The 22,387-nt window shown below is 43.2% G+C and overlaps 2 protein-coding genes across 9 annotated transcripts in view; one reads left to right on the plus strand and one right to left on the minus strand.

Moving 5' to 3' along the window:
- Positions 1-15,468, minus strand: part of LOC143002619 (myosin IXB) — a 46,971-nt gene extending 31,503 nt beyond the window's left edge. For 7 of the 8 annotated variants that reach the window (XM_076152809.1, XM_076152807.1, XM_076152811.1 and 4 more), the window contains exon 1: positions 15,050-15,468. The gene's annotated coding sequence lies outside the window, so the exon portion shown is untranslated. Of the gene's footprint in view, positions 1-13,140; positions 13,229-15,049 lie in introns of those variants that run through there. The other variant, XM_076152805.1, reaches the window with a different exon arrangement.
- Positions 15,469-18,875: 3,407 nt separating this feature from the next.
- s1pr4 (sphingosine-1-phosphate receptor 4) lies at positions 18,876-21,315 on the plus strand. The gene is made up of 2 exons (XM_076152820.1): positions 18,876-18,937; positions 19,528-21,315. Exon 2 carries the CDS (start codon positions 19,645-19,647, stop codon positions 20,842-20,844), a length of 1,200 nt encoding a protein of 399 aa, XP_076008935.1. The 5' UTR covers positions 18,876-18,937; positions 19,528-19,644; the 3' UTR covers positions 20,845-21,315.
- Positions 21,316-22,387: the final 1,072 nt, after the last annotated feature.

The following is a 22,387-nucleotide window of genomic DNA, read 5'->3' on the forward strand; positions in this document are numbered from 1 at the left end:
ATGAGAGCCATTTACTTTACAGACTTCATCTACTGACTGGTTCCTCTTTTCTAGTTAAATGTATATCAAAGTCAATGAAATCATCCAAATTAGTTGTTGGTTTGAAGAAACACTTGCAGCTTTTTGTGATTGAGCAGCCACACAACAGATCTCTCTCTCTCTCTCTCTCTCTACCTGTTAGTCTCACTTCATACGTTAGCAGACGCTGGGTCGGTCCTACTTTTCCCAAACATGCAGGGTATCAGCTCCCCAAATCACCGGCTGATAAGAGAGCCTGGCCAACTCTCCTGATCAGTTCAGAAGGTAAATCATTGAGGGACCCTGAGGTATTTGGGGCTGGTTCAGGTTCACACTCACACGGGCCACAGCTAAAGGAATCCTTTCTAGGTAACGGTGTCTGTAAGCAGAATAAATGTTAAATAAATGATCTATAGTTCAGAGTGAACTATACAGACGGCAGCCGGGTAAAGTTCAGTGTAATAATGGATCATATAGCTTGGGATTGCATCAGTAATGCATACTGTGTAAACTGTAAGCCCCCCACGGGGAAACAGGACCCTGGTCTAAATCACTGTGTGGCAGACAGACTGCACTGCTTTAGTAACCTGACCCAGGGGGGCCAGGCCCTGTGAGCACCAAGGCCAATAGTTTATCACTTTTATCATTCAAGCAGAGATGGTTTATTTTAGCAATGTGAAAAACAAGAGATTTTATAGTTTGACATATGCCTTAAGTAAGCAGACAGAGGGGAAGATCTTTGCACTTCACAGATGTTAGTTTTATATGAATTTTGACAGCGAGTTCTCCATTTCTCCGATGTAAGGTTAGTTTTCAGTGCAATCTCCCAACACTTAATATGAACAATTAGACTTCTGCCCCTCAACCAAATAGTAGGCAATTTAACAAAAAATCATTTTAGCTCAGATTTTGACTCAATCAGCCACTGGTGACGGAGATCACAAGTTCCCATCCACTATATACCCATGTTGCTGTCAGATAAAAACGCCTCTGGTAGGTGCCGGACATTTATTTTCTATTCTTACTTAGTTAGCGTGTCATCCATGTCAAATCTTACACATGTTTCCTTCTAAGAGCTGAACAGAACAAGCAACAGCTGAGATTCCCCTATCAGATAGTGTAGACAGAGCATAGAGCAGCACACAGATGACCTCATTCCGCGAGTAAAAACAAGCAACAAGAACAGAGTCGGCTTACACTGGAATCATTTTGGTCACATTTTAAAATTAATGGGGAAAAATAGTCTCTGCCCAGCCTGACTGCAGGCCCAAAAAACACACAAGCCTATAAAACGCCAAGGCATGCAAAACTGTAGAGACCACAAAAGACAGCATCATCATTATCCTCTATCATGAGCTCTGTCTGGTTTAAATCTGTCACTGTGACTCCGGGGCTGCTGATGCTCTTTACATCCACTTCAAACGGACAAACAGAGAGAAATGATGTGTGTGTACGTCTGAATATTTGTATTCGTGTGCGAGTGTTTGCCTGTGTGTTCAGCGACGGAACTAAACAGGAAACAGGAGGTGGCGAAAGAGAGAAACCCGGACAGAAAAGCAGGGAGGGAGAAGGAAAGAGGGACAGATATAGAAAACGTGATAAAGAGAGAGAGAGAAGTAACAAGACAATCAAAAAAGAGAGACGGAGCCTTTGAGATAATCTAGCTTCCTCCCTGCTGAGGTGATCCTCTGAGGATGCTCAGCATTCCACAGATAAGACCCAGGGTTGTCTGGTGTGTGTGTGTGTGTGTGTGTGGGGGGGACAAGACTTTTGCTGAAGATTGAGAGGGACAGTTTGAGTTCTGTGAGCAGGAAGCAGTATGAAAATCCAACAATCCCGTTAACCAAGGAGGTCCCGATCTTCTCTTTGGACCCACAAACCTCACCACCCAGTGACCTGGTGTCTAATATATTCAGTCAACTATTAGAATGGGCTTGTTATTAATGAATTCCATAAAAAAGTTTGGCTGTTTACTCCAATTTATCCACATCAAAGACGCCCAACTTAGACAACTCCGTTTAACCATAGCTTTCCATTAGTGTTTTACTAGCAGAGCTAATTAAGAGTGCAGAGACTGAACTCCTCTGGTAATTCTCTCGGACCACACATGTTCACGCCTGGACTGCTGCGCTGATTTTGCCTTCCTTCTCCGGAGAACTATTACAGCCACTATTAAAGCCACCTGGGAGTCAATATTTCACGGAGCAATGTTGTTAACGCTGATAGTTATGGCTCAGTTTATGGCATCATACTGACAAACACAATTCAAACCAGCAATTATACACACACACACACACACACACACACACACACACACACAGTCACATGCATGCACGCAGCAACAGGAAAAACGCGTAACTTAAATGCTCCATTGCCAAACTGGAAATAAATAAACGGCATTGTTTTAGCAGGAGAATCCACTTTGTTATAGCTGGAGCTGAAGTTGGCAGAGGGAGAAGGAGGCGTGGCCTTATGAGCAGTTGACGGGTTTCACACTCACTGGCAAAAGTGAAATATGGCCACTAGGTCTTACTCACTCTCTCCTTTCTCACAGTGCTCTTCGTCCATCTTTAAATAAACAAGACTAAGCTCCACCTTCAGAAGAAAGAGGAGGAGCACTGGAGAGTCTTGAATGCCATTAAGTTGAGACAGAAGAGGAATATTTTGCCTCTATATGGTAGAAGTTATAGCCTCACTGTGTGAAAGTGATAAAGATAAGCTTTTATCTTAGTGAGCCTCCCTCTGTAGACAGGCCTGTACTCACAAATAGACTCACACACATAAGTCAGCGCTGAGACACCACACAGTGACTCTGTGGTCTGGCAGGAAGTGAATGACACACAGAGGCCTGATGACCTTGAATCGAATGCATTCGGCTGTTTTATTGCTTAACAATGCAAACTCTCATTCTTGTGATGCCGCCTCTCACACGCTGTATATCTCTCACACACACACACACACACACAGAGGTTAATCCACAGGAAACACCTTATGATGTCAGCTGTGTGTCTGGACCTATGATAGACCGACTCCCAGCATTCCACATCAGTGTCACATGTGGCTGGCTGATAAATCCTGAGTCAGCACTCCAAGCAGCTCCCATCAAGAATTTCCCCCTTTTTAGACATGACAGTAGCAACAGTTCGGTTCAGAAACAATGTAAGTTACTAGGTCAAAGACCAACAGTTTGGTAAACAGTCTTCATCTGTGAAGGCCAGTATGAGCACGGTACATCTATATTTATATTCCACCAGCACGTTTACTTGTGTTAAAATCCCATTCAGTTAAGAAGAGATTAAAAGCAATCCCTTCCACTAGATTCTCAAGGAAAAGGGTCCTGGTCTTAAGTTCAGCCCTGCGGTGAGCTGGATAGTGAGTGACTGCTCGACTTGACTCCCCAGCATGGGTGACGTAAGGGAGAGGACCTTCGCCCGGAATTGTTGATGATGAGTAAGTTAAGTGTCTGAGGAAGGATCACTGATCGTCACTGCCACCTAACAAGATGTTCACCTACAAAAGTAACTGCTTGCTCAAGCGTTTTACTACAGCTACATCTCTATCAACATCTAAATAAAGCTTTGCGGATGTGGGCTTTTTTCTTCACACACCATCAAAACTTGTGGTACAAGAGAATGCAATCTTTTTAACACTATGAATAATTTAAATTCCCTAAGACAACCTTTTAAGGTTTGCCACTGTAGTGCTACAATGCAGTCAATCAAGCCTCTTTCCACTCCCCAAAGAAAGTGAAGCGGTGCCCACTGAGGCATCCATCACCACTACAACTGGCTCTACGTGACCTCATGGACATGAGAGGGGCTGGGCCTTTGCCAAGTCCAGGCTGCATTGTCCTCTGGGCACAATGATAGACAGAGGAAAGTACAGATTCACAGCGTGGGCCTGTGCGTCTGTTTGTGAGTATTCCATGTGGCACTTGGCTTTGTGTGTGTAAGGGGAGGGGTTCTTTGGGATTCATAAATGTACACAGGTCTTACGTGAAAGAGAAGGTTCCTGTTGCTGCCGAGTGGTGGTAAATCAGCCTTAGGGCTACAGTTCTATAGGAAGTGCAGATGCAGCTGAGATGGCTGTAAATGGATCAGAGGCCTCCCACTGGGGCCATGTGGCCTATTCAGAGATGCAGCCTTTTGTTTAACAGGACCAATGCCTCAATCTGGGAATTAACTCATCCAGCAGACACCAACTCTCAGTCAAGAGAGTGGGAGAAGAGAAGAAGAAAGCCGCTCTAAATGCTCATCTCCTCCCCCAGTCTTTAAGTCAGCTCCAGGCTGGCCAGCAGTGAACAATAAAACCAGAACTGCAGAGCATCTGCTGCCTCCGTCTAAAGGGAATAATGGAGAGAAGAGCTGCAGGGATTCAACCCGACTTGTTGATATTACCCAGCTTCTTCAAAATGGAGCCCAAGCTCATGGCCAAAAGCCTATTCAACCACAACAAACCAGAGGAGGAGAAGCTACACATAAACGCACAGCAACAAGTTTTGAATGTACAGAAGAATAAAATGCGTCTCCATCAGTGTGACTGATGTTTTCCCCATCAAAACCGTCTGTACATCTGTCACAAGAGATCAGCATCATCCATCACAGTGACCAGAATCAATTATGACACGGAGATTTGAGTGCACCACATTGATTTTGCAGCCCCAATATCATGGGTGTGAGTCATGTATTGACAAGCTGAAGCAGGCAGGCCGCTGCTCATTTCACATCCCTCCAAGGTATGGATGACCCCATGTATTAGCTCTGGGCCTGCATGTATCAGCCCACTCTGCTATCTCTTCAGACAATCCAGTTTTATCTGCATCCCCTTTCCTGCACCTCTGTCTTCTCCTGTCACACCAGTCTTTGACAGGAACTGCTCCAAGCACTACCCTGGAAGGCCATGGCTGCTCCTCCACAGCCCCCCCTTCGACCCCCCACTGCCAGCCCCCCTCTCCTCCCCACCGCATAACATTTGGCACTTTGCTTTAACTCAGTCCAGATGCCAGTCTGCACTGAGGAGGGGAGAGAGGAAGATAAAGCACAAACACTGAATGAACTCTGCTTACTATAAAAACACATGCCCTGTTTTTCTTAATCTTAATATATTGATCCTATATTATTCTGTCATTCAGTCCACAATCACACTGAAGGGGTAGATCCCAAACAGTTTTGATTGGACTACTCCAAACCAGTTGCAACAACACAGCAATGTGAGTGCTGCATGCAAACATCAATTGTCCCCAAATATGACAGTCCTGAATTGCTGCAATGCAAACAGACTCAATGTCGCATTTTTCATCTAACGCTGGGATTAGAGGATGCAAAACAACCACCACGGTGTAGAGATATTTATGTTTTCAATCAATGCGATGAGGTGAATTTCATGCGGACGCTGCTGCTTTGAATCTCAAGTTTCCAGACCAGGGAGGCCATAGCATGTTTGCCTTAATGGAATCCAGAAGGCTCTGCTTTATCCGATTGGTTGTTTTTAGGATTCCAGACTGGTTAGTGGTGACAGGGGGATCCGGGACCAGTCCACTCAGTGTAGTTTGGGAGCCCTGTGATTTTGGACTAATACACCACATTTGTTTAGCCCGGTTGTGGACAAAGCTGGAAGAGGGAACACATGCAAGGAAAGGAAACTGTCTAGCACTTCCTGCCGTCATAAATATACATGAGTGCATACAATGAATAACTTTATAAGATGTTTGTATGTATTCCAAAATATTATTCAACAGGCCAATAACTGATCCTTCAAATGGGACAAAATCTCTACACTCTTAAACAATAGTCTGCAACAGTCTATCTATCTTCACACCTACACGGGCCTGCCAGGTAGGGCTTTGGTTTTGGCAGCTTTCATTCAAAAACATCTTAAGGATTGATACTGTTTTGGGTTTCATTGTGATTTGTCCACAGCTGTTTATGCTTTAAGATCACCCTGAACCAATAGTTGGACAACCAGTTGATTTGATTCTGGTGCAAATACTGTGCCGTCTTACAGTTGTCCAGGGTGGTCCCAGGTTACGGAAACACACATTTCTCATTAAGCACAGTCAAACACACGCTTATACGCATGCAAACATACGTATTCTGAAAATGTGGGGCTGCCATGGGCGGAAATATTAGGAAGACAGGAGGAGGAAGTGAAGGGAAGACGGTAGACAGAGGGGATTATTGTACATGCTCACTCATGTGGGTTCCTTTGCTGTAAAAAACACCAAACTACTCCCCTACCCCATTGTGGCAGGGGAGTAGTTATTGCAATGCAGCAAATTCATACCTAGTAAGCCTGAAAATCTGCTGCCACACATCCAAGTCACACAAAGAGGCAGATGTGCACTGTTCTTTGTTCGCCAAACACAAACGTCCAGACTACAGTGCGTAATGCCAATCTGTTGAACTCATGGCATCCAGCTGATCCCTTTGGTCACAATTGCAACACACACACACAGCAGGAAAAAGGATATTCAATCTATTTTTAGGAGTAGAAAAGTCAGCAGATCTACATAAAAGCTCTAACCCTAACCCTGACTAATAAACAGTTTAGAATGATTACTCACTGTGCTCATGTCCTGTTCTTATATCCTGTTTCATCAGGAATAGGCCTATATCACATTTAGACAGCACAGTTGCCATTTCATAGGACCTTTAAAAGGACCAGTCTGTAATTGGTTTGGCCACAAGAATTTAGGCTATGTTCAAGCAGTTAATGCCATCAGAAAAAATGACTTTAACCAGCTGTGTTGAACTATGGACTATGAACTACTTCTTGAAATGAAGGCTGTGTAATAAAGGGAAGGGAATAGTAAAGGGGAATTCCATAATCTCTGACTAACACATAGCCGTTTATGTCAAGGGTACTTACGTAGATATGTTCAGGCGGTGTAACAGATTCAGAACCCCATGAGTGGATGGAGAGTAAAGTGGATGAATAGTAAAGTACCATCATGATGCATTATAGCTTTTCCCCCAAAAGGATAATAAGCTTAACACTGGCACTGTCTATATCAAACTATGCCCCTGATTACTCCATTCCTCCTACCTGGCCCAGACATTCTGAATGATTCCGTCTGATGAAATGCAAGTTACATATGGCGCCATTCAACAGTGTCAGACTACATGGTAAAAATAGAGCAAAAACAAACAGAACAGAGTGGATTCCAGCCAAATGAGAGCACACAGCCAAGGTCTTCCATCTTTGCTGCCTCTCTGTCCTTCTATCGCTTCAGCTTGTCTCTCTTTCCATCTCTTCCCCTGTGTGTGCCCCTCTTGTATAGACTTACAGTCCCTTTCTCTCGTCACTCTCCATAACCCTGCAGGCATCCACTGGTGAGACTCAGCTGCAGTCAGCAGACTGGGACACAAACAAAGTCCAAACAGAGCACAGAACATAAAAGTGCACTTATATGAATGTTTGTTCCCCTCTGGCATGTCCCCATATTGTTCTATTTTATGTGGAATATGACGTACATCTAAATTAATGCATACAAAAATATGGCTCATTTCAAAAATTTACAAAGCAAACTGTTTTGGTCCAGGATTCAATGGAAAGACATCCAAAAGAAATATAGAGCCAAAGCTGTTAGGTTTTGGCTAGAGCTGAGCCATAAGGAAGAGACACCAAATGACAGACATGATAATCCCAGACGTCTTCCTGAGTAGCTGGACGAGTAAAGTACAAATAATAAGTGGTATATTGAATGGATTATTGTTATCATTTCCAAGGTGATAATAATATTACCCTGAAAATTCCCTTCCTTCTTTCCAAGCGGTGCAATATAAATTCATGCTCGGTGTCTGTGGGGGGATCGTCTGGCTTTATAAATCATAAATGTATTGGCCCAATGTTCTACAGCAGTAAATGTAGTGATTTGTTTGCAGAATAAAGAAATGTCAGTATAACAGTTGACCTGATCCATTCAATATGATTAAATGGGCATTTAACCGAATTACCATTAAACCCACTGTGTCTATTAAAGCAGACTTTTGCAGCACACCAAAACTTTCTGACCTCAGGTGGTGCTTGGTGGAAGACATCTTTGCAAAGTTCTTTCTAAAGTTACCTTAAATAGAACACAATGTTCACACAATGATGGTCACAAAGGTGTACCATGGCAGCATCACAGAGAAAGTAGGTTTGAGAATTACTCCTGTGGGGAAAATCTAACACAAGGATTCATATGAAGGGGTCAGCATCAGCCATAACTCAATACATAATATCAATATGCTCAATAGAACGGGAGCAAAAATGTGAAGGGGAAGTTGCTTTAAGAAATCTGTGAAAACACTATGATCAAAGCAAGAAATGACTGAAAAGATTTTTGGACATGACTAGTTTCATGTTTCATGGTTTTAACATCAACAGTGCAGCAAAAGATGCATTCATTCACCCAACACCATGTCTTCACATCTCTCCCAGTGTCTGCTCCAGCCTGGAACATTTGGAATGAGGATGGTTTGTGATCTGTGCATCTTTGTCTTCCTGAATATATTATTGCCCCCCTCCCTGCTCACACCCCTCCCATTGCCGCTGGGCAAGACAGAGCATTTGACAGAAATGAAGCCAAACTGAAGTTCCTCCCTCCCACTGCATCCCCCCTGGTGTGTTTCTACCCCGTGATGACAACTGAGGAGCCATCTATGCTCAACACATTTGTGGAATTTAAATATACAAGACCACCACTTATCATTTCCTTACCAGATTCATGGTTAATCAAAAAAGAAAAAAAACAGACAATTGATTGATATCAACAACAACAATAATAATCATATACACTTGGTGCATCTGGGCCGCTCATTAGTCATGCTTCCTGACAAGCCTTTGACAGATTTCCTCATCTGAGCTGAAGTATGATGTATGAGCACACAGAGCCAGGGCTGCCTCAGGGTGCGCCCGCTCTCTGCCCATAATCCAGGGCCAAGGGACGGGATCACTAACAGCACAGAGGATGGAGGGGGAGGTAACCAGGATTCACCACAACCACCAGCCAGTCACTCTGTGTCTACACACACACGCAAGCACACCCAGTCCTCTTCCTGAAGCCTGCCACTCCAGATCCACTCAGGAGGGGGTGGGGAGGGAGTGACACACAGAATGGAAACAACCATTGATCCAACACAATATGCTACCCTCGTCAGAATGACATCGGAATGGGTCGTTTAGGACAAACAAAGCATTTCTAAGATATTTTGAGGTTGGAGGCGGAGAATGCAAAAGTGGAATTACACAAAAATATACACTGTTGTGAAGATTCTGATTTTCTGCATTGTATTACGGCTTGAAAGCTTTTTTCTCCCTGTGGGACTGCTGCTCATTTCTGGCTGGCAGGGTCCAGCTCAGTGGGAGACCTCAGACCACAGGACTCGCTGCCTCGCCTAACTACATTTGAGGGCTCCTTGACAGAAATTGTTTATGTTAGGGCATATGTGTTTATTTAAAGCTAATATCAGCCAGTAAATCGCCAAAGCATTTCTGTCATTGATATTAGTTATTTAACAAAAGTCCATCAGCTGGGACTGCAAGTTATTAAAAAAAAACTCTGAAAACTTACAATAAACAACTGCTTTTTACTCCCCGAGGCATATGGTAGGTAAAGAGCAGACTACAGTATGGTGACATCATTGGCTTCTTCTTCTGCAGTCAGACTGATGTTTCTTACTTGTACAGTCTAGTAAGTAGAAATACTTCCAAACTATCTGAGAGGGGGTTCCAGTTTGTATTCCACTGACAGTGAAAAACCGCTTTGCACTTCACTGTGGAAAATTCCTGAGTGGAATATTTTGGTTGGACCTTCTGGCTTTAAACTCTGCCTGTAATCAGATTGTAAACATGCAGATTTGGTATAATCATAATCATCACAATCAAGCTTTGATCACAATCATCCTGACTTCATATGTTTGGACGCTGCAATGGAGCCTGAACGAAGTATGAGACGCCACAAACAAATGCGCTGTAAGTAGGCCATCCCTAAACATTTGGTCTGCCTTTTCCTCACTTACACCCCATCATTACAGCTGGGTCTATTTATAAAGCCCATAAATTCAGCTTGCCACACTGAACCAAGTTACCAAGGAGTTTGTGGACATTATGACTCTCGAAGCTTACCACTCTCCCTTTCTTTGCCGGTCTACTCACACAGGCCGTCTTGCTTGCTCTCTTTTGTTCACTTTCTGCATCTTGCCCCGTCTGCACGTCCCTACGAAACGCAGGTCGCTGCAAATCCGAGCTGCAACGCTTTGTTAGCAGCTTTCTGCAGGACGCAAATCTATTTTCTCCCCGTTTCTTGCCACAGAAAGGCACACCCCAGAGAATTCCTGTCACGTTACTGGACTGAGCTCACAAAAGCACACACGCACACATGCATAAGTACCGGTGTCCTATTTCCCCTTACTGACCTCTTTCTTTCCATTCATCTGTTCATACACTTACCCCGTCTGCCTTGCCAGAGATTCAGTGGCCAACACTACTTGGATTTCCACCGACTGAGACGAGGAAACACTCAATTTAAAAACAAAAGTTTTGATTTTTGTCGGGACTTGCTTTAGAACTAATGCGCAAAACTGTGATGAAACGAGACTTTGCAGAGCCGTGCTGACGTAGGAATGAATGAGCAGTCATTTCCAGGTTGCGGGTGAGGGATGTTTACAAAAGCACAGCATGTTTTGTGTGGATCTAAGAAGAGAATCTGATTTTCTTAAATTGAATCAGAGAAAGGGAACACGTAGTTTCCAGACGGAAAGCAAAAAAGCAACAAAAGAGTTAAATCAGGAGTTGGAGGAGGATATACATGTGTTGCAAAGGGAGCTGTGCAGCAGCCGCGCAGGAAGCAAATAGAGGATGCTTCCTTTTATTACCAGAAAGAGAAATATTTGGGCAATGACCTACAGTTACTACACACATCAATCTTGTCAAAGGTTGAGGTAGTGTTGACATAATTAATGAACTGTTAATTAATATTAATTGACTGTGGGTGAATGGCCATTTCTGTAACTATAGCCTAAGCATGTGGTGGTGGCCAATGCTTTGTGTTAAACTGGAATGGAAGCGCGGCTACCGATAGCCATCACCTTGTTTTTGTTCATGGAGGGGCATTGAAATCAGCTCTTTCAATGGCTGAGTGGCATGCAAACTTGGATCCTGTTCTCTTGAAATAATAATACTATGACCTTTAACTACCCGGAGCTTCACAAAAGGCAGCGTGACACCTATCCCGGCCCATCCCAGTGTTCTCAAGCGGCACTGTAACAGTGCGATACAGACTGTATCACACTGATGAGCAGATGGGTAAATAGTCACACAGGCCTCGACATGTCTGCCATTCTTGGCAAGCCCTTCACGAGGAACCCTTCACCACACCTTGTGTAATAGTAGGCTCCACTTCAACATGGTGGCTTCTTTCAGCTACAAGACACTGAATTTTAGTTCAATGCAGCATAAAAACAAGTCATCTATTCTTTCATAACTTAATCAGCTTCCTATCGCTTGAAGTCCATACACAAAAATGACCATAATAATATGTTGGTCTAGTCTATCTGCCACATAGAGAAGACAATCAGGTATTGTCCCCGCCCCGTGCACCAGCTGCACACAGAGACACTGCATGCTGTTAGGGGACTAATTATGAGTGACTGTGATGCTGCAGCACACCACAGCTCAACGTTTGCACCCGTCCTCCTTCTGTCAATCGCAAAGCTCAAACACTAAAAATCAACCAAACTACAACTACATTTTGTTTTAACCTGAAGTTATTCAGAGCTTTAACACTTGAAGAGGAACTTGCTTGCTTGCTACATACATTCACACAACAATTAAAGGCTGAAAAGTAATTGGTGATAAGAAAGCTGTGATATTATCCAGTATGATTGCAATGCATACACATAATCTACAAACATCAATTCCAACTGATTTTGCACACTAATCATAAATCATCAGTTCTGAGAAACCAGACAGTTTCCAGGTAGTTTTAGAAACCTGGAAAACCCTAAAAACACACGAGATAAGAGATGTGAACAGATACACTGCAACTAAAATAGTTACTATCTGCGGCACAGACAATGCCCCACACACACACACAGAGACACACAGAGACACACAGACACTGCACAAGTCTTCGTGTGATTTGATGATCCGGCCTAGCTGAAATTATGACTTATAGTGTTACCGATGAGATAATTAATAACACCACTGTGATTATGTGAGATTGTGAGAGAAACTTACAATAGAAGTGGAAGATGAGCGCTTGTCTCAGGCCACCGTGGATTCTGTGGCTCTTGAGATCTGAGAAATATTGGCACAGAATTGATTGTGGCGACTGTGTTTTCACCCGCAGCTTCACACATGTGCATCGGCCAGGATGTGTGGGCCAATTACAATTCAAGGCCGAGCTCGACCAGTGAGTGGTCCTCGTCCCCTCCCCCTCTCTCTCTCTCTCTTCTTCAGCCTCACTCGCCTCTGTCAGGCTGCAGCATACAGTCTGTTAGCAGACGACCATATGGCGCTTTGCTTTTAAAGATGCCAGAAGCGTTCTGTCCACTGTTTACAAGTGCTTTGAGAAGGTTTATGACAAGTCTGGGGGGGAAAACGTAAAAAAAATTATCCCTTTCTTCATGTGTGGCATTTATATGCATAATGCAGAAATGCATCTATGATCACTGCAGAGATTTAAACAGTGAGACAGGGAGCATTTCAATAAAAGGAGAGAGTCTCTTCCTCTGGAGGCTTGGAATGTGAACCAGATTTAGAATATCAATGATGGGGCTCTTGACTGTACTGTACTGTGCTGCAGCGTGAGTGACAACACAGTGAGCAGAGCCCCACAGAGAGCAGGCCGTGTGTCTGAGTGCACCGACACGTCTGCCTCACATGAGCAACACACGCCAAAAACAGCTCCATGCACAGACGATACGCCAGTGACACTTAACCCATTAACAAACAACACGACATGGAAAATATTTATGACTGCCAATTGCTTACATCACATAGAGCCGTTACTTTGATTTCTATTCCATTAAGATGCTTTTACCATCCAAGGAACAATGTGTTTGTGGAAAGAAAAGCTAGATTGATTATTTGGATTGAAATGGAAAATAAATCTTTTTTTCTTCATTCTTTCCCTCCTACCTTGTTTCCCACAGAAACGTCGGAGCAGACAGGTTGGCATCGTTGCCGACAATATTTCTTGAATTGATGTTGTCTGGTCTGCCATGTTAGCCTGTGTGAAACACCTTGAAAAAGTGGAACTAAAATAACCTTGGTTGTCGCTGTAATACTCCCTTCCCCTTGCTGTTCTGTCGTTTCCCATTTTCCAAGCAGCCAAACAACCCATACCCAAGTATAACGACCAATAAGTATTACCACCAGGCCATCAAATGCATTTCCAGAGACACACAGCCCACGCTTGAACTGTATCCTACTTCGCAGGTACCTTTACACCCCTGAACCCTCATGTGGGACACGTTTCTACTTCTCCTCTCTCTTCTCTCAGTCTCACATCAGCTGGGTGGTAACATGTGGCTAACAGGGGCATGGAGCTGTCCAGAAGAAAGCGTAAATACATGATTTGACCGAGAGGAAATGCCTCGCCACATGTGGCCGCTGGCACAGCACAAACAGCATTTAGACCGACGCAAATTGAAGAAATGGAAAGAGGAAAACAGACTGGGTGAGGAACTTCCAAGAGAAGTCCATGTGCACATCATTCTACTGTTCCAATGAGCGATACGTTTTTTCCACCACTCAGACATTAGTCACAAACCAAGCGCTTTGCTCCAACAGTGGCTGTGGAATATTTTTACATCTCTGTAAGGAAACGCAGCCAGATCCCTGCCGGTACCTTCCATGATTTAACTACAGTTAAGCTCAAGCATTTGCATAGGCTGAAGCACACGAGCACCTTTACTACTAAAGGCATAACGGCAAGGTGACAGTTAAATACTCACTCTGTAATGGCGTAAGTAAATATGGAGGAGGGGACTACTCCCAATTTCCACTGAAGACAAAACCCCACAATATGAATCCAATGGTGTTGCAGCAGGTTGACTTCCAGCTGGGCGCTACTGGCAGACCTTTGGGTTTCCCTTTTAACACAGTAGGGCTGTAAGTACTGATTATACTGATCTACTTATCTTTTATTCCAGTGGTTTCAAACGCCACCCCCTCGCTCTAATCACACTTAATCATTACTGGTTTTGTTCTTTTGATTAAGAGTTGGTGCCTCAGATATTGATTGATTGGCTAGACCACTACTTGAGCCTCTATGAAAAGGGGGTCAAACGCCTGTTGCATGTTGATGACCTAAGTACATGCGAGAGATGTCATTTTGCAGCATACAACATCACTGGTTCTCATAGTACAAATAAACAGAGTATTTAATTGGACAGTAGCGCATTTCACATTTTCTCTCCATTTTCCTCGTCAAGTTCTTATTCGAGTACAGAATCTCTCTCCAAGTTCATTCACTGCGGTATGTGAGCTCATACCCTCTGTGTAACTTTGACCTCCAGTCAACATAATAACAGTGTGAGAGACTGCAGTAGGTCAACACTGCTGACTTGTCCTACCGCCTTTCTGTCACCATAGAGCCCCACTGACACGAAGGTTAGTCCCACTGTGAATCAGGCCTGAGGACACTGCAACAAGTCAGACTTCATTCTCTGTCCAGTCACTCACACCAACCACATGTAAATGGACATAAGTGAGCAAACAGGACACACGCTGTTGTCTTGTTTTTGCCCTAATGTAAACTGGTTTGAGAGAGAGAGAGAGAGAGAGAGAGAGAGAGAGAGAGAGAGAGAGAGAGAGAACTGTTTCTGACACACTTTCCACTGAAAATGAGCGTTTACAGACTGCGCCCCATTAACTTCCTATAGCAGCGCTGTCAATGGAAGCTTGGTAGGAATGAAAATGAGAACAACGGGTGAAACAGCAGCTCAGATATTTAGACAAATTCGTGTTTACTGTAAACTTTGACTGTAAAGACCAGTTCGAAGCTAGCTATTCAAGCATACAAGCAGTAGGCAGTAGCATTTACCTTTGCCGGCTGTCTTTGTCATCGTCTCCGTGTAATTCCTCAGCTGTATTCCCTCTCAAATTCAATGATCCGATTATTTAAAAAAAAAAAGTCTCAAAATTGTCGGTCCCCTTTGATGAGAAGAAAGACTTCGGCGTTGGAGCAAGCAGGCTAACAACGGCGGCGGCACAGGCAGACAAAGCTGAGTGTCGGTTCGGTTTGGAGGCTGGAACCGGTACGGAGAGACCGATAAATGGCTGTGGACAAAGTGTAGCCTACTTCGTTTCCATTCTCGTGTTGAAATGAAATAAAGAAAAGCAGTCTCTGAGATGAAAGAGCCTCAGGAGTCCATGTTTTCCCGGAGGACTGCGAGGTTTGAGAGCGGCTAACAGCAGCTAGCCGGGGCGCTACTTCCTTTCTCTCGCCTAAATAACAGCAGCAGACTGAGGCGCCTGAAAAAAAAAGTTGGAAGAAAAAGACACGAGCCAGATTCGACACAATGATTCATCCTGTTGATCTGAGCGGCTTGTTGGGGAGCAGCGCCCCCTGCTGCACCGCAGCGGCGACGCACCATATGTGTGCAGAGCAGAAATGTACAACTACTGTATATTAGACGTGTTGACGTCACTTCGCAATGCGTGGAATATAATGTTTAGGTTTATGGATTTAACTCTACGAAACTCTAAAAAGTGATCAGACGGTGATCAGGACTTTTAGTGGTTATTTATCTGGCTTAAAGCGTAGAGTAAGGAGTTGAGGAGTAACGTTGGGCATTTATCTGTTTTCTTTTTCTTACCACCAGCCTGCCAAGAGAAATCTCGAAAATAATTATATTTATAACTTTATTGAATACAAATGTTCATTAATATGCCTCGTCCCCATTATGTAAATAATCATTCAATTGTAAATATATACTATTCTAAAAGGACAAGACGGCTTTGAAGCCTTTCAGCGTGCTATTAGCGCCTCTCAGTGGTGAAAGAGTGATGTAGCATTTTCATTGACTGAACATAATTATTATTATTATTACTTACTACTTTTTGGCCACCAGGGGTCCCTGCTTCACACATGTCCCTGGTTTCGGCCTTCAATTTTTAAGCATAAATATATTTCTACATAATGGTAGTTTTTACCGCTATTTTTCTGGAATTTTTCTGCATCATTCACTGCTGTGAACAAAGCTCGATGGTCAGATGATGCAAAGATGTGAAGCGTGAAGGAATGATTAAAGCCAAATCAACCTTGTACACATTATTTTTATTCTATTTTGCAACGATTTCTTCATTTCCTCATTTCAACTATTTGCCCCAACATTTTAGAATTATATCACGTCTGTCCATGACACACAATATAGAATATGATGACAGAAAGATCCTTGAGGTTAATGAATGACCCATTTATCTGCTCTTACACTGCACAGGATGGTAATATCCCACAGGTTGCACTTTTGACCACACCCCAAATCAGTTACATTACATTACATTACGATCATTTAGCAGACGCTTTTATCCAAAGCGACTTACAATAAGTGTGTTCAACAAAGGTAGATAAAAGAACTTCAGGTCACAAGAAATCGTTAGCGCATTTCCTTCCTAAACCAACAGCTAAGAGCATAACTAGAGCTAGAGTAGAAGTGCAATAAGTTAGGTACTATGATGAATGAGAAAAAAGGACAGATTAGAAATGAAAGATTAGAAAACAAGAGCATCAGAAGAGCTAGGACAGTTATGATCAGTTTTTCCTTTTGGCTGTTGGAGACCAAACACCTGCACCTGTTACATTTCTACTCTGGGTGTGGTTACAAGCGACGCATGGTTGGGTGTTTGATCCGACAGAGCAGCCTCCCTGACTCAGTTTCCATTCAGCTGCGAATGGCCTACTTCTTCATGTGCATCACACCTTGTAGCAACACCAAAAGGATGAATTGGTGTTGGCAGCAAAATGTTCTGTCTTTGAGAAACTTTCCATCACGTTCTTCTCTCTGTGGGAACTAAGATGATGTAAAAGCTGCATTTCTTATTATTGCATAATTACTATTAGTATTACCATTCATATTATCAGCTGTGTCGATAATGCTGCATTGGGTGATTAAGTTGCACTCATTTAGCAATCTATTTTAAGGCCTAAACTAATAGTGAAGGGCTTGCTATGCTCATTTGAGAAACACAGGTGGTTTGGCTTGTAAGCACTTTGTGGTTACAGCGATGTTTGATGTCAAATATTCAGAGTAAGGGCGTTTTCAACAGTTATGGGTGTTGTTGACACCTCAGGATGCAATACGTTAGACGTGTGTTTGCTTTATGTTGCTTATCTTTCACCTCATTTCACCTAGTGCATCATCACAGTGTCAATTCATTTAGATAGAAGATTGTCCAACATGTTTACAGTATGATTTATTCATGCATGTGTGCATTTTTGCAGAAAAAGAAGAAGTGGTCGAAATTCACGGCTTCGGTTTCCTGGTGAAGCCCACGGATGTTATGCCTTATTACTTTTATATGTGGGTCATATGCATCACAGCTCTATGAACGTGTGCTGTTTCTGCCTTTCCAGCATTCTTCAGACACATTCTTACTCTTACTCACCATAGAGAGTTGCAGAGCTGTACTTTATGATTCAAAACACAGAGTCATAGGTCTGATGGTCCTACAGCAGATGGAAGATGACAGACAATAATATCTCACTTACTTATTAGTGAAGAACTATGGAATGGAAAACAGTATTTGCTAAGAGGCAATGTTCTTTTGGTCTTGGCATAAACTTCTTTCACTAAAGGTTTCATCTGACCTTTTTTCAGACTGCATCAGCATGCTTTTGAAGCATTTGATAAATGATAATTACAGCTCTGTGATACAATTAGAGACCAGTTTGCTTAGAATCTGAAATATATAATCATAGCTCTTTGGAAACTCTCCACTCTGGTCTAGAAGTTCAGTGAGTTTGGCCACGTGTTCTGGTTTTTGCTCATATTTCAAACGTGGTCTTGTGCTTCTTATTTCTGGCTTGGCATCATGTACTCATGCTGTAGAGGGGCTTTGACCTTGTGTGCTGCTCTGCTCTGCGTATTATGGAATCAAAGTTGAATTTAAATGCCTTCTGCTTCATTGCCACTGTGGTCGGGTGCCACTGGTGCTAGGTTAGAGGTTTTGTGATTACAACTCTGCCATGCATAGTGACAATGAGAGCAGGCAGTGAACAGTGTCACTGTGGCCCGTCAACCCAAACCAACAACCACAGCTGGGTGAGGAGCGGAATGAAACCTCTCTATCTGCTGGGAGGGGTGCCTGTGTGATTGTGATTTCCTGTTTTTTAAAATTCTTGAGAATTGCGAAGAAAAATGACGTCTTATTTTAGAAATGTGAAATATGGCCCAGAGAGTGGGATGGCAGCGTAAGTGTAAGTGAGTGTTTTGCAACATTTGCTACCCAAACACACATGAGTCACCTAACTTTACAACACTTTACAACTAAGGGTTTGTGTGCACATGTTGTTTTGAAATAGTCTTTCCCGTATATGTTATAGTAGCTTGAGCAATAGGATCGGATTTCTGGACATTGCAGTGGCAGTGAAAGTCACATAATGTCCTGGGAAAACATGGTTGATCCACCAGAAGAGTCAGTTTCCCCCTAAAAGATAAACACAATCTTAAATAAGCATTTTCAAATCTGCTTTAGTAGACGTTTCTTGTCTAGGTGATGGAGTAAAAGTGGTTGCAATTTCTGAGTGTGTGTGTGTGTGTGTGTGTGTGTGTGTGTGTGTGTGTGTGTGCACGTGCGGGTGCACATTTGGGTGTGGTTTACACCACTAAACTTCTTTGGCTTACTTCCCCATCAAAAGCTTTGCCTACAATACCCTCAGACACATACACACACACACTCAGCATCTTCATCAGCAGCAGCAGCAGCAGCAGTGAGTACTCAGCACATTCTGCAGAACTTTGCTGTCACACAAGCCACCTTACAATTCTAATAATTCATGCACTTGTGACAAATTCAATCATTTAATCATTTGAAAAATATAGAAATTGTTAAAATAGGTTAGAAATTATGAAATGAACTGGTTTGGGGCTGCATGCACTTCATGAGAGAGTTATTACATTTTTCAAGCTTTAAAGGATTTTATTTTAAAATCATTCTTTTCTTAATAGTATGCATTTTTTTTTTTAACTAATGAGTCACCATTGTTCATTGTCATTTTTAAAAATCCTTTTCGATCATTCTTTTCTGAAACTTGTGTGTGTTTCCTTTATGTGGTGATTTAAATGCCCTTTGCAGGTGTTCACTTATCCTGTGTTAACCACAATGATGTGGTGTATGTGTGTGTGTGTGTGTGTGTGTGTGTGTGCGCGTGTGTCTGTGTGTGTGTCTGTGTGTGTGGCACCTGACCGAGCCCTTTAAAGTTATGAAAGACTCTGTGGAGATTATTTTTACGTGGTGATATTTGCATCATTCCTTTTGATTGCTGTACATTGACATTTCTCCTGTGTTCTCATATTTCAGGTGTGTTGTGCACAAGCGGTGCTTCAGTGGTAATACTGTGTTGATAGCCTGTTTGCTCACAGGAGTGTCACACTTATTCCTAGTGAAGCTCGTTGCAGCCTGTGACTTGGATCAACCATGGATGTCTTCTCCTCCCTCACCTCTCCCTCCTCCTGTCCTCACCTTTATCTCATTCCTGACCCATCAAACGCCACAATCACCGGTATCAACCATGTGATCCTGCGGCACTACAACTACACTGGCCGCCTGCAGAAAAGAACCATCTCCAGCAGCCAGAGCCGCATCGGTGTCACCACGGCCATCTTCCTCTTGTTCAGCGTTTTCATCATCCTGGAGAATCTGCTGGTGTTGATAGCCGTCATCTCCCGCATACGCCACAGCCGCCGCTGGGTTTATGTCTGCATTGCCAACATCACACTCAGCGACCTCCTCACTGGTGTTGCCTACGTGGTCAACATCTGTATGTCTGGCAGCCAAACGTTCCGTCTCAGCCCGGCTCTCTGGCTCTTTAGGGAAGGCACGCTGTTCGTGGCCCTGGCAGCGTCCATATTCAGTTTGCTGCTGATTGCGGTGGAGCGTTACACCACCATGATGAAGCCTCTGCACCAGAAGCCGGCCAGGACGACATACTGCCGCATCTATGGCCTGGTGATGCTGTGCTGGATTCTAGCCCTGGTGGTGGGCTTCCTCCCCTTGCTGGGCTGGAACTGTGTGTGCAGCCTGGACGAATGCTCCACCCTCCTCCCTCTTTACTCCAAGACCTACATCTTCTTCTCTCTCATCATCTTCTTCATCATCCTCCTGGCTATTGGCGTGCTCTACGGGGCCATCTACTGCCATGTTAACAGGAGTGTACAGGTGGGACCCCAGCGGAGTCGCAAGCGCTCCTTGGGCTTGCTCAAGACCGTGATGACCATAGTTGGGGTCTTCATAGTGTGCTGGGGCCCCCTTTTCCTTTTCTTACTGGTGGATTTCTTCTGTGACTCCCGTCAGTGTCCACTGCTGTTTAGCGCTGACTATTGCATTTGCCTGGCTGTCCTCAACTCTGGCCTGAACCCCATCATCTACGCCCTTGGCAGTGGTGAAATGAGAAAGGCCATAGCTGAGCTCCTGTGTTGCTGTCGGCTAGAAGCATTCAGGTCCAAGGATACCAGCAGCACCTCAGAGACCAGGAGGGACAGTCTGAGGAACAGTTTCAATAAGATCAGGAATCTGAGCGTGGCTTCACCACCGTCAACGCCAAACAAGTCTCGCAAAGCGCCCAAGAAATACAGACTGAGCTCCACCACCACCTGCCTGTCAGTTTCAAGTGGTTAGACCACAATACGGTCCCCACCCATGTAAACAGGACCTGTGAGCAATGATACACATCTAACCGTTTCCTCTGAGTTGTAGTTTGAATAATTCCCTGCTACGACGTGCTTGCACTGACTATAATATCCAGAATATATAAGAAAATATATAATAATAAAAATATAATAATAAAAACAAACAAAATGCACATGCGTTTCTTAAATTCTGCAATAATGACATTGACTGTTTTCATCTGACAGGCATTATGTATTCCTTCTAGAAATGTATTGTGTTTTTGTTTACTCTTAGAACATTTAAGTAAAATAAATGTATGTATGTTTTTTTAAGTCATGTTGTTGAAATTATATCATATATGTTAACAGAGATGTATAATGTAAACATTGGACTAATACTGAATGTAAATGTTTATTCAATTGTTTTGCAATGTTTTGCACTAATGCTGTGAAAGTATAAAAAAAATAAATAAAGTTTATTTTGCCGTTCATGGAGTAAATGTTTTATTCAGTACCGCTGCTCTCCTGTAGAGGGAGACGTGCCATAGGAACCTTGACGGGCTCGTGTGTTAGAATCAGACGGCTCTACCTGCTTTTAAAGAACAAAAGGGATAGAATGCAGATTAGATCTCTACACTGAGCTGAGCCTTTAGGTGTGGGTTACCTTAAATAACCTCTTACATTATTTTACAGTAACTTACATCAAACTATCTGCTTAAAAAAATGTCATATTTCTCATTTCTTGGTTTGGTCCATGTTTTGCAAACTGAACAACAGAGAAAATATGTATTTGTTTTGAATGTTTGAAGGTTGGACTCTCCTCCTTTCTTAGCTGCTCTGCCCTGTTTTCCAGCAGAATGACTGATGGTGGTGCAGAGCAGAGCAGAGGAGGTGAAGGCTGGACCACAGGGCCCGGGGCCATACACAGCCTGGGATATTGATAAATTTGTTATGACTGTCTGCCGAGGTAGATAGATAAGCTGCAGCAGACAGTCTATACCTTCCCCTTCTATGGGCTGCTGTGCTGTACAGCATCTACATACTGGGTTCACTCCAGGGCAGAGTGTAAGATGTTTACTTGTTGTTTTCGCTGACGGCTTCAAATTTTATTTCATTAAAGAGAGTCACTTTCAAAAAATCACTCCTACAAAGTCTAATAAGCGTCGAGAGAACAGACAGAGCAGCAACTTTCCAAAGCTGAAAATTTCAATAGTTTAGAATTTACTGCAATAACCTAAAATGTCACGTAAAAGTCAGAGATCCCATTTCCTGTGCGGCTGCAGTACTTCCTCTTCGGTATCGGATAACTTACAGGAATTAGGTAAAAATCATCAAAGGTATTGTAAATAAGAACCTATCTTTATCAGATGAACCTATGGAAGTGTTTATGCTACTGAGGTGGAAAGAAAGAAAAATTACAACAGGCAGGAAATGGATGACATCAGATAAGAGCATGTGTGTTTGTTTGTACCGTGTATGCATGTGTGTGTGTTGAAACAGTAATGATATACCTTTATGATATGTGTGTATGGATCTCTAAGGAGGTTCTTAAA

This window comes from Genypterus blacodes, unplaced genomic scaffold (assembly GCF_046128005.1).
Source record: "Genypterus blacodes isolate CSIRO-AG114 ecotype Tasmania unplaced genomic scaffold, CSIRO-AGI_Gbla_v1 ptg000058l_1, whole genome shotgun sequence".
Taxonomy (NCBI): Eukaryota; Metazoa; Chordata; class Actinopteri; order Ophidiiformes; family Ophidiidae; genus Genypterus; species Genypterus blacodes.

What these genes read in the sequence shown, in the direction of transcription:
- s1pr4 (XM_076152820.1), top strand. Translation starts at nt 19,645, where the DNA reads ATGGATGTCTTCTCCTCCCTCACCTCTCCCTCCTCCTGTCCTCACCTT.